Source organism: Oncorhynchus mykiss, chromosome 27, assembly GCF_013265735.2.
Source record: "Oncorhynchus mykiss isolate Arlee chromosome 27, USDA_OmykA_1.1, whole genome shotgun sequence".
NCBI lineage: Eukaryota > Metazoa > Chordata > Actinopteri > Salmoniformes > Salmonidae > Oncorhynchus > Oncorhynchus mykiss.
Genome location: NC_048591.1, coordinates 44,090,216 through 44,104,839, shown reverse-complemented (window position 1 = coordinate 44,104,839; position 14,624 = coordinate 44,090,216). Strand labels below are relative to the sequence as shown.

Genomic DNA, 14,624 nt, shown 5'->3' with positions numbered 1-14,624 from the left:
CTCTATACCAGGTCAGATTACCATACTGCCATATTGAACGTGAGGATCCTCTCCACCAAGCTGCTGTACACCCTCTCCAGAACATCCTAGCTGACCCCAAGCTCTTACATTTTCTGATTAAAAACAAACCCTGGCTTGCTTTTTAATATTTATTTTAAATACAGTCTTTGTTCTCTGTAAAACTCAGCTTGTTATCAAGGTATTTGAAACACTCAACCACCTCGACTGGTTGGTCATTCAGAGACAGTGGTTGGGACACTGGCAGGTTGTTTCCATTGATGATCATCTCCTTTGTCTTTTACACATTGATGTGGAGGGCACTTGACCTGCACCGTTCTTGAAGGTTGCTGGTCTGTTTAAAATAGCTATCCCCATCTGAAAAGGCTCGAAAAGGCTCATATTGTTTCCTTGAACCTTCATCTAATTAGCATAGATAGAGAACAACAACGGTGAAAGGACACACCCCCGGGGCGCCCCTGTGTTCAGGGTCTCTAGACTGTCACTAACATTACACTGTCTCTAGACTGCCCACTAGTTTCCTTCCTTCAGGACCAGACTGGTGGTGCGTTCCCAAATGGCCCCTTCTTTTTGGGATTAATACGTGAGTGGCTCCCTACGGTCATTGCAGATGTCCTGTCTTGTTACCTCTCTTGGAGTAGTGATGTGTCCTGTACATAATGACAGAACGTTTAACGTGATAATAGCAGCATTCCACGCAGTGTTCTTAGGTGACATATTGACAGTGTTTTAATTAGATTGTGTGTAGCTGACGTGGTGTGTTTTCTCAGGGCATTGGCTATAGGGGTTTGTGTGTTATGGGACAAACAAACCCAGTGTTACGTCCCAAGTGGCACACTATCCCCTACATGGTGCACTACTTTGAACAGAGCCCTATGGGCTCTGGTCAAAAGTAGTCCGCTATATAGGGAATAGGGTGCCACTTGAGACGCAATACACAACAATGTCGCCTCTGTTTATATTTCTCCTACATATTTACAAAACAACAGTAATAGGGTCTCTAGATGCTGTAACTGTCCCTTACGCGCAACATGAATTCAATCATTTAGGCCTAGATTCAATCAGATCAAGCGGTAACCAGCGATAGCAGACACCCGCATGCCGGATGTTTTGGCTGTGTGTCTGTCAAATCGGTGAGCAGCTGCTCTTGAGATCATTGTGGGGTGGCAGGTAGCCTAGTGGTTAGAGGCAGGTAGCCTAGTGGTTAGAGGCAGGTAGCCTAGTGGTTAGAGGCAGGTAGCCTAGTGGTTAGAGGCATGGTAGCCTAGTGGTTAGAGGCAGGTAGCCTAGTGGTTAGAGTCAGGTAGCCTAGTGGTTATAGGCAGGTAGCCTAGTGGTTAGAGGCAGGTGGCCTAGTGGTTAGAGGCAGGTAGCCTCGTGGTTAGAGGCAGGTAGCCTAGTGGTTAGAGGCAGGTAGTCTAGTGGTTAGAGGCAGGTAGCCTAGTGGTTAGAGGCAGGTAGCCTAGTGGTAAGAGGCAGGTAGCCTAGTGGTTAGAGGCAGGTAGCCTAGTGGTTAGAGCGTTGGACTTGTAACCAAAAGGTTGCAAGATCGAATCCCCGAGCTGACAAGGTAAACATCTGTCATTCTTCCCCTGAACAAGGCAGTTAACCCACTGTTCCTAGGCATCATTGAAAATAAGAATTGGTTCTTAACTGACATCCCTAGTAAAATAAAATTGCCACGAAGACACCTGCCCGCTCAAATTGAAAAATCACTAAACAAAATAATGAGGATTTCTACCAGTCTAATGGAGGTTTAAGTTACATCTCAGTCTGTTGGCTATAGGAGTGTGGAACGGTCTGTTGGCTATAAGAGTATGGAATGGTCTGTTGGCTATAGGAGTATGGAATGGTCTGTTGGCTATAGGAGTATGGAATGGTCTGTTGGCTATAGGAGTATGGAATGGTCTGTTGGCTATAAGAGTATGGAATGGTCTGTTGGCTATAGGAGTATGGAATGGTCTGTTGGCTATAGGAGTATGGAATGGTCTGTTGGCTATAGGAGTATGGAATGGTCTGTTGGCTATAGGAGTATGGAATGGTCTGTTGGCTATAAGAGTATGGAACGGTCTGTTGGCTATAGGAGTATGGAACGGTCTGTTGGCTATAGGAGTACGGAATGGTCTGTTGGCTATAGGAGTATGGAATGGTCTGTTGGCTATAGGAGTATGGAATGGTCTGTTGGCTATTGGAGTATGGAATGGTCTGTTGGCTATAGGAGTATGGAATGGTCTGTTGGCTATAGGAGTATGGAATGGTCTGTTGGCTATAAGAGTATGGAATGGTCTGTTGGCTATAGGAGTATGGAACGGTCTGTTGGCTATAGGAGTACGGAATGGTCTGTTGGCTATAGGAGTATGGAATGGTCTGTTGGCTATAGGAGTACGGAATGGTCTGTTGGCTATAGGAGTATGGAATGGTCTGTTGGCTATAGGAGTATGGAATGGTCTGTTGGCTATAGGAGTATGGAATGGTCTGTTGGCTATAGGAGTATGGAATGGTCTGTTGGCTATAGGAGTATGGAACGGTCTGTTGGCTATAGGAGTATGGAACGGTCTGTTGGCTATAGGAGTGTGGAGTCTGATGTAGTTGTGGCTGTTAGAGGTGGAGGGATGGTGTCCGTCAACACTGCCATGATGATAGACCAGGGGCCCAACATTCTTCACCAACCTAGCATCATACACTTCAGCAAGAGTGTTCAACGTTGATTAACGTGCACTGTTCCTGTAAAAATAAAATAAACTAAAACTCAAACGACGACTCCTTGTTGTCCATAAGGAGAGTTGTTCAGAGACAGAGACTGGTGTTGGTGTCCATATAAGCTGTGACTTTGGTGGTGGTTTAGGCAGGTGGTGAGCCTTCATGCTAGGGACACTGGAGATGGGATGGCACCATGTCACGGTGGGTTTGTTGATCTTGTTGGCTGAGTGCTAGATACCCAACAAGGAGGGGACACGGAGACAGACAAAGAGGAGCCCCGAGGACAAGAGGAAGGCTCCCGGTGACCCAGCCGATGTAGAGCTTCTCCCTCAGCAGTGTGCGCTGGGTGTTGATCGGCAGGAGGGTTATAGAAGTCACGGATGATGCCGTGAGCCATCCAGGATACTGGGATAAATACACAGATAAAGTCCAGAAACGACATGTCTCCAGCCACCATAAGGATGAGGTTTTTAGCGCGGTTGTTGTCCTGGATACAGGAGGTGCAGCGCATCCCAGCTAGAGCCACCAGTAGATACATTCCTGCTAGAGTCCCCAGTAGATCCATCCCTGCTAGAACCACCAGTAGATCCATCCCTGCTAGAGCCACCAGTAGATCCATCCCTGCTAGAGCCACCAGTAGATCCATCCCTGCTACAGCCACCAGTAGATCCATCCCTGCTAGGGCCACCAGTAGATCCATCCCAGCTAGAGCCACCAGTAGATCCATCCCAGCTAGGGCCACCAGTAGATCCATCCCTGAAAGGGCCAGAGAGCAGCACATCAAGACCCTGTGGAAGAGAAGACCAATACATACTGTAGCTCATTAACCCATTATCTAGCTACCTCTTCAAGACGTTTGGACCTCTTGGTGGAACGTCTTGAAGGTGTTGGGTTGACAGTCGTTCCACCCCGGGTTTGAATCCCGGTAGGAGCTACAATACATGAAGTAAAGTTTTACCAAAAATAGGTAAAATACTTGTTCGTTATTGACATCATTTTAAAGTCTTCGTTCCAAATGGCACCCTATTCCCATAGGGTGCACTACTTTTGACCAGGGTCCATAGGGTGCCATAGGGCTCTGGTCAAAAGTAGTGAACTATATACAGAATAGGGTGCCATTTGGGACATAACCATGAAGTAACCATACCTGCAGGTCCGCAGGGAAGAACAGCAGGGAGTCACACACCTTTACACTGCATCCTGATGTTGGCTTGTCTACAGCAGTTCATTCACAGGCCCTCCCAGCGCGTCTCAGTGATGATGATGTTCTCTCCGATGAAGGCTGTCACCTCCCATCAGAACCATCAGACCCACCAGGCCCATGCACAGCGTCGTGATCTCAGACACCCTGGATCATCAAGCCGTCTGCTGTCAGGGTCCAAACAAACTATCTAGGTCTAAAGAAACTATCTTGGTCCACACAAACTATTTTGGTCCACACAAACTATCTTGGTCCACACAAACTATCTTGGTCCACACAAACTATCTTGGTCCACACAAACTATCTTGGTCCACACATACTATCTTGGTCCACACAAACTATCTTGGTCCACACAAACTATCTTGGTCCACACAAACTATCTTGGTCCATACAAACTAACTTGGTCCACACAAACTATCTTGGTCCACACATACTATCTTGGTCCACACAAACTATCTTGGTCCATACAAACTAACTTGGTCCACACAAACTCCCAAAGTCTTCATGACAAAGAAACCTTACAATGATAGCTCACTCCAAAATCTACTTTTCTCAGATGTTTTCAGACCTCGGAAATTGTCTAAGTATGAGATGACTCCATGTCCCCATACAACGTCCCACTTCAAATGAAAACTCTAGGGATTGAGTGGTGTCTGATGCAGAGGCAACCTGTGCTGTTCTCAGTTTGATGGTGAAGTGTGAGATGGACAAATAGATCACGGCCCCGGGTCTGAACTCCTCCCTATGCAACTGGGTCCTGGACTTCCTGATGGGCCACCCCGAAGTGGTGAAGGTAGGCAACGTTAACTCCTCGACACTGATCCTCAACAAGGGTGCATCCTCAATCCCCTCCTGTATACCCACGACTGCATGGCCTCACACACAGTTCCAACTCCATCAGTTCGCTGACGACACGACGGTAGAAGGCCTGATTACCAACAACGACAAGACAGCCTACAGGGAGGAGGCAGGCACTCTTATGGTGTGGTGCCAGGTAAACAACCTCTCCCTTAACATCAGCAAAACAAAAGGAGCTGATTGTGGACTCTAGGAAGAACCAGGCTGGACACGCCCCCATCCTCATCAACAGGGCCGCTGTGGAGACGGTCAAATAACTTCAAATTCTATGGCGTACACGTCTCGGAGAAGATGAAATGGTCAAACCACACGGGTACTGTGGTGAAGAAGGCATGACAACCACTCTTCAACCTCAGGATGTTGAAGACATCTGGCCTTCCCCGATGGGCCCTCACAGTCTTCTACAGGAGCACCATCGAGAGATGGTGGACATCCCCCCCCCACATCATTGCTACCATTATGATGTATATATTTCTATTTATCACTGCTACCATTATGATGTATATAGTTATATTCATCACTGCTACCATTATGATGTATATAGTTCTATTCATCACTGCTACCATTATGATGTATATAGTTCTATTTATCACTGCTACCATTATGATGTATATAGTTCTACTTATCACTGCTACCATTATGATGTATATAGTTCTACTTATCACTGCTACCATTATGATGTATATAGTTCTATTTATCACTGCTACCATTATGATGTATATATTTCTAGTTCTATTTATCACTGCTACCATAATGATGTATATAGTTCTATTTATCACTGCTACCATTATGATGTATATATTTCTATTTATCACTGCTACCATTATGATGTATATAGTTCTATTCATCACTGCTACCATTATGATGTATATAGTTCTAGTTCTATTCATCACTGCTACCATTATGATGTATATAGTTATATTCATCACTGCTACCATTATGATGTATATAGTTCTATTCATCACTGCTACCATTATGATGTATATAGTTCTAGTTCTATTCATCACTGCTACCATTATGATGTATATAGTTCTATTCATCACTGCTACCATTATGATGTATATAGTTCTAGTTCTATTCATCACTGCTACCATTATGATGTATATAGTTCTAGTTCTATTCATCACTGCTACCATTATGATATATATAGTTCTAGTTCTATTCATCACTGCTACCATTATGATGTATATAGTTATATTCATCACTGCTACCATTTTGATGTATATAGTTCTATTCATCACTGCTACCATTATGATGTATATAGTTCTATTCATCACTGCTACCATTATGATGTATATAGTTCTAGTTCTATTCATCACTGCTACCATTATGATGTATATAGTCCTATTCATCACTGCTACCATTATGATGTATATAGTTCTAGTTTTCATTACCATTTTTCATTGGTTTATTTCACTTAGTCCTGCATGTTGGAGCTCAGAGCCTAAGAAATGTCCCTGTACCCTGAAATCACACCTGCAACCTTGTACATGTGACTATTAAACACTGTGAATATCTGTATCTCCTGTTTTTCCACAGTTAACAACCTATAGCCTTGGATAGATCGCTGTAGTGTCCCCATAGCCTGTTTTAGCATCGCCACTGAGGACTTTACACATTTTGAAAGTGGTCACCTGGGCGGGTCTTCCAATGGGATCACATCATTCTTAATTCCATTCAGCTCATCTGGAGTGATCAGCCAATGAACTGTACTCTTGAGCGAACATTCCATACCAGCAGGTGGCGGTATATCACCAACCTTCGCTTTATATCTGTTCAGACAACACAATATTCAAAGTAGAAGAAGAAGAAATTGACTACTTTAAAATGGAGAAAGCCCTCAATGGTGCACAGATGTAAAATAAACCTCTTTCTACCTCTACGAATTATCCCAAGCTAATTAGGCTATGTAGCTATTTCCCCCACCACTCAGTCGTTTCACTTCACAATGAAACAGAAAGCTTTTCACAAAACGTGTCTTTTCTTATGTACCACCAGTCTCTCCATCGTAATAATAAAACAGGACGGTTATCAATGTTTCGTTTAATCGGTAACGTGTCAATCAAAGTCTTTACATTGCTTCTGAAGGTTTTCCCTTTCATATACATTAGCTTGCACCAGATAATGAAATGTCAATGAGTAATTCAGAAAAAGTTTGTTCGTATTCCAGAGGCTGAAAGATTTATCTCAACTTAACTGAAACGAATAACGTTGTTTTTTTTTTTTATTCATTTGAAATTAAATCACTTTTATTAACATATGCAAATCACGCTACAACGCTGAGCTAGGGATTGAACCCAGCCCCGGTTCTTAGTCCGTTATGCTCTGTTTGCTTTGACAGAAGTCCTCTGTTCTACCCTACTGCTTCTGGGTCCACACCTTCAACAACCAGCCTTGTATTTATTTCCATTAGTCCTTACCATCAAGCTGTCAACACAGAGAGGATGTGTCCCAAATGGTACCCTATTCCCTGTAAATTGCACCCTATTCCCTACATAGTGCACTACTTTTGACCAGGACCCTAGACAAAAGTAGTGTACTATGTGTAGAGAATAGGATGCCCCAGGGGATAATATTACAAAACGATACTGTCCTTGTTTGTCTACTCCCAAACATTACAAAATGGCAGTAACAACACAGGCGTTTTAACACAACCAGGACTGTCTTGTAGTTTGTTGATGTTGTCAAGGGGGACCTTTGCCAAGGGGGACCGTTGTCAAGGGGGGGGGGGGGGGGGGAACCAGTGGATCAAAGCCAGCCCTGTGCTGCTGTTCTCCAAAACACATGAGCAGAAATGTCACTTTACAGCACACAGTCAGCTGCATTTCTGCCATTAGGAGATGATTTTGTCTAATCAGATACTTTAGGAATGAAATAATAAAATGAATGATAATGGGCTGCATCCCTAATGGCAAACCTATATACTGTACTACTTTTGATCAGAACCCTATTCCCTTTTGGCCCTGGTCAAAAGTAGTGCACTAATTAGGGAATAGAGTTCCCTTTGGGACACATTATTTGACAATTGCTTTTTTACATGATAAAAGCTACATTTTATGTAACACCTGGTGTAACTACAGGGTGATTATGTGTAAGAAACCTACATTTACTACACAAAGCACACAACCACAGCAACACAATTTGTAAATATATTTACACTAATAATCTTTAGGGACGTCACTAAAAAAAAAAAAATTGTCCTTATACACCACACCAATACAAAGTAAATACAAATATGAAAACAAAGGATAATAAAAATTATTTATATAAAAAAAAAAATAGGATTTAAGGTTCCCTCAAAGTCTTCTCTTTTTGAGTTAACCAGTTAACCAGTTAACCAGTTAACCTATTATAAGTGTATTTAGTATCTTTAAACAGCTTTCTGACAAACAAATCCGATAGACATGTTTTCTTTCCTCAACTGAAATGCATGTTATGATAATTTTACAATTAATCCTCTTTTTGTGAGTTTCACAGTGTATTACAATCATTTTAGTCTCTTACTTTATGCTGATATTCATCTTTTAACACAACCGAAAGGTTTCTTTTCAAAACGTACTCGTAAGAACATATCGGTTCCTCCATGTCGGTAGAAAACACTAAGTCCCTTTCCTTCCCCTTTAGTCACAACACTCAGAGGTAAGCCACAGCACTGCGTTCCGAGGGGTACCTGGAGGGGTAGTGGTTGGACCCGGGGTAGCTGCTACTGGACGGCTGCCTCTGTAGAGGCTGGGGCTGGTACTGTGGCTGGTACTGGGGCTGGTACTGTGGTTGAGGGGCGTAAGACATGTATTGACTAGGGCTGTTCCTGGAGTACATGTACTTGTCTTGCCTTTTATCCTCTTTGACGTTACAGCAGCAGAACATGCAGCCGCCGGCGAAGAGGAAGGCAGAGGAGACCCATCCGATGTAGAGAGCCTCTCCCAGCTCCCTGCGCTGGGCGTCGATCAGCAGAGGGTTGTAGAAGTCACGGATTATAGTGTGACCCGTCCAGGAGACTGGGATGACGACGCAGACGCAGGCCCCGAGGATCATGCTGCCAGCGACGATGAGCACCGTGCGTTTGGCCCGGTCGTTGTCCCGGATGCAGGCCGTGCACTGTAAGCCCAGGATAGAGATGAGCAGCCCCACCCCTCCCAGAGCCAAGGCACAGCACATCAGACCCCTGGCCGCCTGCAGGTCTGGAGGCAGAGCCAGGAGGGAGTCGTACACTTTACACTGCATCCTGATGTTGGCCTGTCTAAAGCAATTCATCCACAGACCCTCGTAGCGCGTCTCGAAGACGATGATGTTCTCGCCGATGAAGGCCGTCACGCGCCACATGGGCATCCCCGTACTGGCTGCGGTCCCGATCAGACCGATGAGAGACAGCAACAAGCCAATGATCTCCAGAGCTGAGTTGGCCATGGTCTCACTCTGTCCTGCCTAACTTACCTAGACCTAATAGTCAACAGGCTGAGGAGAGTCGCACTAGTGTCTAACTAACCCACCTAGTCAACAGGCGTAAAGGGTGTGGCAGTAAGATCTGACTACAGTGAGGAGCTGCTTCCCTCATTACTCTCCGGAGAAGTTTTGCATCCTGTTGGAAGACGAGAGGAGCTGGTAGGTGATAGGTGTACAGGTGGTAGGTGTGCCCCTGTAAAGCCTCCTCCCTCCCTCTCTTTCCCTGGTCAGGACAGGTGAATGGGAGGGGACTGGGTCTGTTGCTAGGAGACAGAATCCCTGGAGATAGGAAGTGTTGTTCTATTGTAACAGTAGGTCTGGGAGCTGTAGGAGGTGGGGAAGGAGGTGTGTGTGTGTGTGTGTGTGTGTGTGTGTGTGTGTGTGTGTGTGTGTGTGTGTGTGTGTGTGTGTGTGTGTGTGTGTGTGTGTGTGTGTGTGTGTGGTGTGTGTGTGTGTGTGTGTGTGTGTGTGTGTGTGTGTGTGTGTGTGTGTGTGTGTGTGTGTGTGTGTGTGTGTGTGTGTGTGTGTCAGTGTGTGTCAGTGTGTGTCAGTGTGTGGGTAGAGTCCAGTCAGTGTGTGGGTAGAGTCCAGTCAGTGTGTGGGTAGAGTCCAGTCAGTGTGTGGGTAGAGTCCAGTCAGTGTGTGGGTAGAGTCCAGTCAGTGTGTGGGTAGAGTCCAGTCAGTCAGTCAGTGTGTGGGTAGAGTCCAGTCAGCGTGGGTAGAGTCCAGTCAGGGTGTTGGTAGAGTCCAGTCAGTGTGGGTAGAGTCCAGTCAGTGTGTGTGTAGAGTCCAGTCAGTGTGTGGGTAGAGTCCAGTCAGTGTGTGGGTAGAGTCCAGTCAGTCAGTGTGTGGGTAGAGTCCAGTCAGTGTGGGTAGAGTCCAGTCAGTCAGTGTGTGGGTAGAGTCCAGTCAGTGTGGGTAGAGTCCAGTCAGTGTGTGTGTAGAGTCCAGTCAGTGTGGGTAGAGTCCAGTCAGTGTGTGGGTAGAGTCCAGTCAGTGTGTGGGTAGAGTCCAGTCAGTGAGGGTAGAGTCCAGTCAGTGTGTGTGTAGAGTCCAGTCAGTGTGTGGGTAGAGTCCAGTCAGTGTGTGTGTAGAGTCCAGTCAGTGTGTGGGTAGAGTCCAGTCAGTGTGTGGGTAGAGTCTGGTCAGTGTGTGGGTAGAGTCCGGTCAGTGTGTGGGTAGAGTCCGGTCAGTGTGTGGGTAGAGTCAGTCAGTGTGTGGGTAGAGTCCGGTCAGTGTGTGGGTAGAGTCCGGTCAGTGTGTGGGTAGAGTCTGGTCAGTGTGTGGGTAGAGTCCGGTCAGTGTGTGGGTAGAGTCCGGTCAGTGTGTGGGTAGAGTCAGTCAGTGTGTGGGTAGAGTCCGGTCAGTGTGTGGGTAGAGTCCGGTCAGTGTGTGGGTAGAGTCCGGTCAGTGTGTGGGTAGAGTCCAGTGAGTGTGTTGGTAGAGTCCAGTCAGTGTGTGGGTAGAGTCCAGTCAGTGTGTGGGTAGAGTCCAGTCAGTGTGTGGGTAGAGTCCAGTCAGTGTGTGGGTAGAGTCCAGTCAGTGTGTGGGTAGAGTCCAGTCAGTCAGTGTGTGGGTAGAGTCCAGTCAGTCAGTGTGTGGGTAGAGTCCAGTCAGTCAGTGTGTGGGTAGAGTCCGGTCAGTCAGTGTGTGGGTAGAGTCCGGTCAGTCAGTGTGTGGGTAGAGTCCAGTCAGTGTGTGGTTAGAGTCCAGTCAGTCAGTGTGTGGGTAGAGTCCGGTCAGTCAGTGTGTGGGTAGAGTCCGGTCAGTCAGTGTGTGGGTAGAGTCCAGTCAGTGTGTGGTTAGAGTCCAGGCAGTCAGTGTGTGGGTAGAGTCCAGTCAGTGTGTGGGTAGAGTCCAGTCAGTGTGTGGGTAGAGTCCAGTCAGTCAGTGTGTGGGTAGAGTCCTGTCAGTGTGTGGGTAGAGTCCAGTCAGTGTGTGGGTAGAGTCCAGTCAGTGTGTGGGTAGAGTCCAGTCAGTGTGTGGGTAGTGTCAAGTCAGTGTGTGGGTAGAGTCTAGTCAGTGTGTTGGTAGAGTCCAGTCAGTGTGTGGGTATAGTCCAGTCAGTCAGTGTGTGGGTAGAGTCCTGTCAGTGTGTGGGTAGAGTCCAGTCAGTGTGTGGGTAGAGTCCAGTCAGTAGAGTCCAGTCAGTGTGTGGGTAGAGTCCAGTCAGTGTGTGGGTAGAGTCCAGTCAGTGTGTGGGTATAGTCCAGTCAGTCAGTGTGTGGGTAGAGTCCAGTCAGTGTGTGGGTAGAGTCCAGTCAGTGTGTGGGTAGAGTGCAGTCAGAGTGCATAGAGCCATTGCCAGAGAGTCAGTGCAAAGAACAGTGTGTGTGTGTGTGTGTGTGTGTGTGTGTGTGTGTGTGTGTGTGTGTGTCTAGCACACACTGTTTATTCACAGGGCTCAGTTTACTCTCCTGACTGGATCCTGTTTTACAAGTGACTGATCGTATTGACTGGTTGAGCTTTAGGAGAGTCTCCCAGGAATCTGCTGGGTATTTGACCCAAAACAAAACACTTCAGTACCCCATACATTAAGTTTCAATTCACTTCCTGTATTGAAAATCTATTGGACCCCAGCTTCCTCTGCTACTACTGCTGTACTATGGTTTTGGGTATGAATCCATCTGTCTGTCTCTGTCTCTGTGTCTGTATCCTGTTGTCTCAGGAGTTCTTAGGTCAGTGGTCATTCCCATACTTTCTTCCCTGACACGATACTCTCTGGTTAGATAGATTTGCATCATGGTTTGAATGTGTTTGTGTGAGTCAGTCAGGACCATTCTGGTTTAACCTGTTGCATTCAGGTACATTTCCATTGGCAACGAAAGACACAATGGAGCATTCTAAACCCAGCATTATAAACCCAGCATTATAAATCCAGCATTCTGAACACGGCATTATAAACCCAGCATTATAAACCCAGCATTCTAAACCCAGCATTCTAAACCCAGCATTATAAATCCAGCATTCTGAACACGGCATTATAAACCCAGCATTATAAATCCAGCATTCTAAACCCAGCATTCTAAACCCAGCATTCTAAACCCAGAATTCTAAACCCAGCATCCTGAACACGGCATTATAAACCCAGCATTCTAAACCCAGCATTATAAATCCAGCATTCTAAACCCAGCATTATAAACCCAGCATTATAAACCCAGCATTATAAATCCAGCATTCTGAACACGGCATTATAAACCCAGCATTATAAACCCAGCATTCTAAACCCAGCATTCTAAACCCAGAATTCTAAACCCAGCATCCTGAACACGGCATTATAAACCCAGCATTCTAAACCCAGCATTATAAATCCAGCATTCTAAACCCAGCATTATAAATCCAGCATTCTGAACACGGCATTATAAACCCAGCATTATAAACCCAGCATTCTAAACCCAGCATTCTAAACCCAGAATTCTAAACCCAGTATTCTGAACCCAGCATTATAAACCCAGAATTCTAAACACAGCATTCTAAACACAGTATTATAACCCCAGCATTATAAACCCAGCATTCTAAACCCAGCATTCTAAACCCAGCATTATAAACCCAGCATTATAAACCCAGCATTATAAACCCAGCATTCTAAACCAACCCAGCATTATAACCCCAGCATTATAAACCCAGCATTCTAAGCCCAGCATTCTAAACCCAGCATTCTAAACCCAGCATTATAAACCCAGCATTATAAACCCAGCATTATAAACCCAGAATTCTGAACACGGCATTATAAACCCAGCATTATAAACCCAGCATTATAAACCCAGCATTATAAACCCAGCATTATAAACCCAGAATTCTGAACACGGCATTATAAACCCGGCATTATAAACCCAGCATTATAAACCCAGCATTATAAACCCAGCATTATAAACCCAGCATTATAAACCCAGAATTCTGAACACGGCATTATAAACCCGGCATTATAAACCCAGCATTATAAACCCAGCATTATAAACCCAGCATTATAAACCCAGCATTCTAAACCCAGCATTATAAACCCAGCATTATAAACCCAGCATTATAAACCCAGCATTATAAATCCAGCATTCTGAACACCGCATTATAAACCCAGCATTATAAACCCAGCATTCTAAACCCAGCATTCTAAACCCAGAATTCTAAACCCAGCATCCTGAACACGGCATTATAAACCCAGCATTCTAAACCCAGCATTATAAATCCAGCATTCTGAACACGGCATTATAAACCCAGCATTATAAACCCAGCATTCTAAACCCAGCATTCTAAACCCAGAATTCTAAACCCAGTATTCTGAACCCAGCATTATAAACCCAGAATTCTAAACCCAGCATTCTAAACACAGTATTATAACCCCAGCATTATAAACCCAGCATTCTAAACCCAGCATTCTAAACCCAGCATTATAAACCCAGCATTATAAACCCAGCATTATAAACCCAGCATTCTAAACCCAGCATTATAACCCCAGCATTATAAACCCAGCATTCTAAGCCCAGCATTCTAAACCCAGCATTATAAACCCAGCATTATAAACCCAGCATTATAAACCCAGCATTATAAACCCAGCATTATAAACCCAGAATTCTGAACACGGCATTATAAACCCAGCATTATAAACCCAGCATTATAAACCCAGCATTATAAACCCAGAATTCTGAACACGGCATTATAAACCCGGCATTATAAACCCAGCATTATAAACCCAGCATTATAAACCCAGCATTATAAACCCAGCATTATAAACCCAGCATTATAAACCCAGAATTCTGAACACGGCATTATAAACCCGGCATTATAAACCCAGCATTATAAACCCAGCATTATAAACCCAGCATTATAAACCCAGCATTATAAAACCAGCATTCTAAACCCAGCATTATAAACCCAGCATTATAAACCCAGCATTATAAACCCAGCATTATAAACCCAGAATTCTGAACACGGCATTATAAACCCGGCATTATAAACCCAGCATTATAAACCCGGCATTATAAACCTGGCATTATAAACCCGGCATTATAAACCCGGCATTATAAACCCGGCATTATAAACCCGGCATTATAAACCCGGCATTATAAACCCGGCATTCTGAACACGGCATTATAAACCCGGCATTATAAACCCAGCATTATAAACCCAGCATTATAAACCCAGCATTCTGAACACGGCATTATAAACCCGGCATTATAAACCCAGCATTATAAACCCAGCATTATAAACCCAGCATTATAAACCCAGCATTCTGAACACGGCATTCCACCTGAGAGAACAGGAACTGGTTGAGTGAGAACAAACCATTCTCTGACTACATAAAAGTAATGACTAGTTTTTAGTTAGGATGATCGAAGATCATAACCTGTAATAAACCCATAATGTTCATTTTAAAATCTTCAAAAAGGTTTAGATTTAAAACAAAAGG

At 44.8% G+C, this 14,624-nt stretch overlaps 1 protein-coding gene and 1 pseudogene across 1 annotated transcript; both read right to left on the bottom strand.

Annotated features, from left to right (window-relative positions):
* Nucleotides 1-2,948: 2,948 nt before the first annotated feature.
* LOC110507242 lies at nt 2,949-4,791 on the bottom strand (annotated as a pseudogene).
* Nucleotides 4,792-6,803: 2,012 nt separating this feature from the next.
* Nucleotides 6,804-9,396, bottom strand: cldn8 (claudin 8). The gene has a single exon (XM_036965492.1). It carries the CDS (start codon nt 9,182-9,184, stop codon nt 8,411-8,413), a length of 774 nt encoding a protein of 257 aa, XP_036821387.1. The 5' UTR covers nt 9,185-9,396; the 3' UTR covers nt 6,804-8,410.
* Between the last annotated feature and the right edge of the window lie 5,228 nt (nt 9,397-14,624).

Excerpts from the sequence above, each read along its gene's own strand:
- cldn8 (XM_036965492.1), bottom strand. The coding sequence starts at position 9,184 with ATGGCCAACTCAGCTCTGGAGATCATTGGCTTGTTGCTGTCTCTCATC.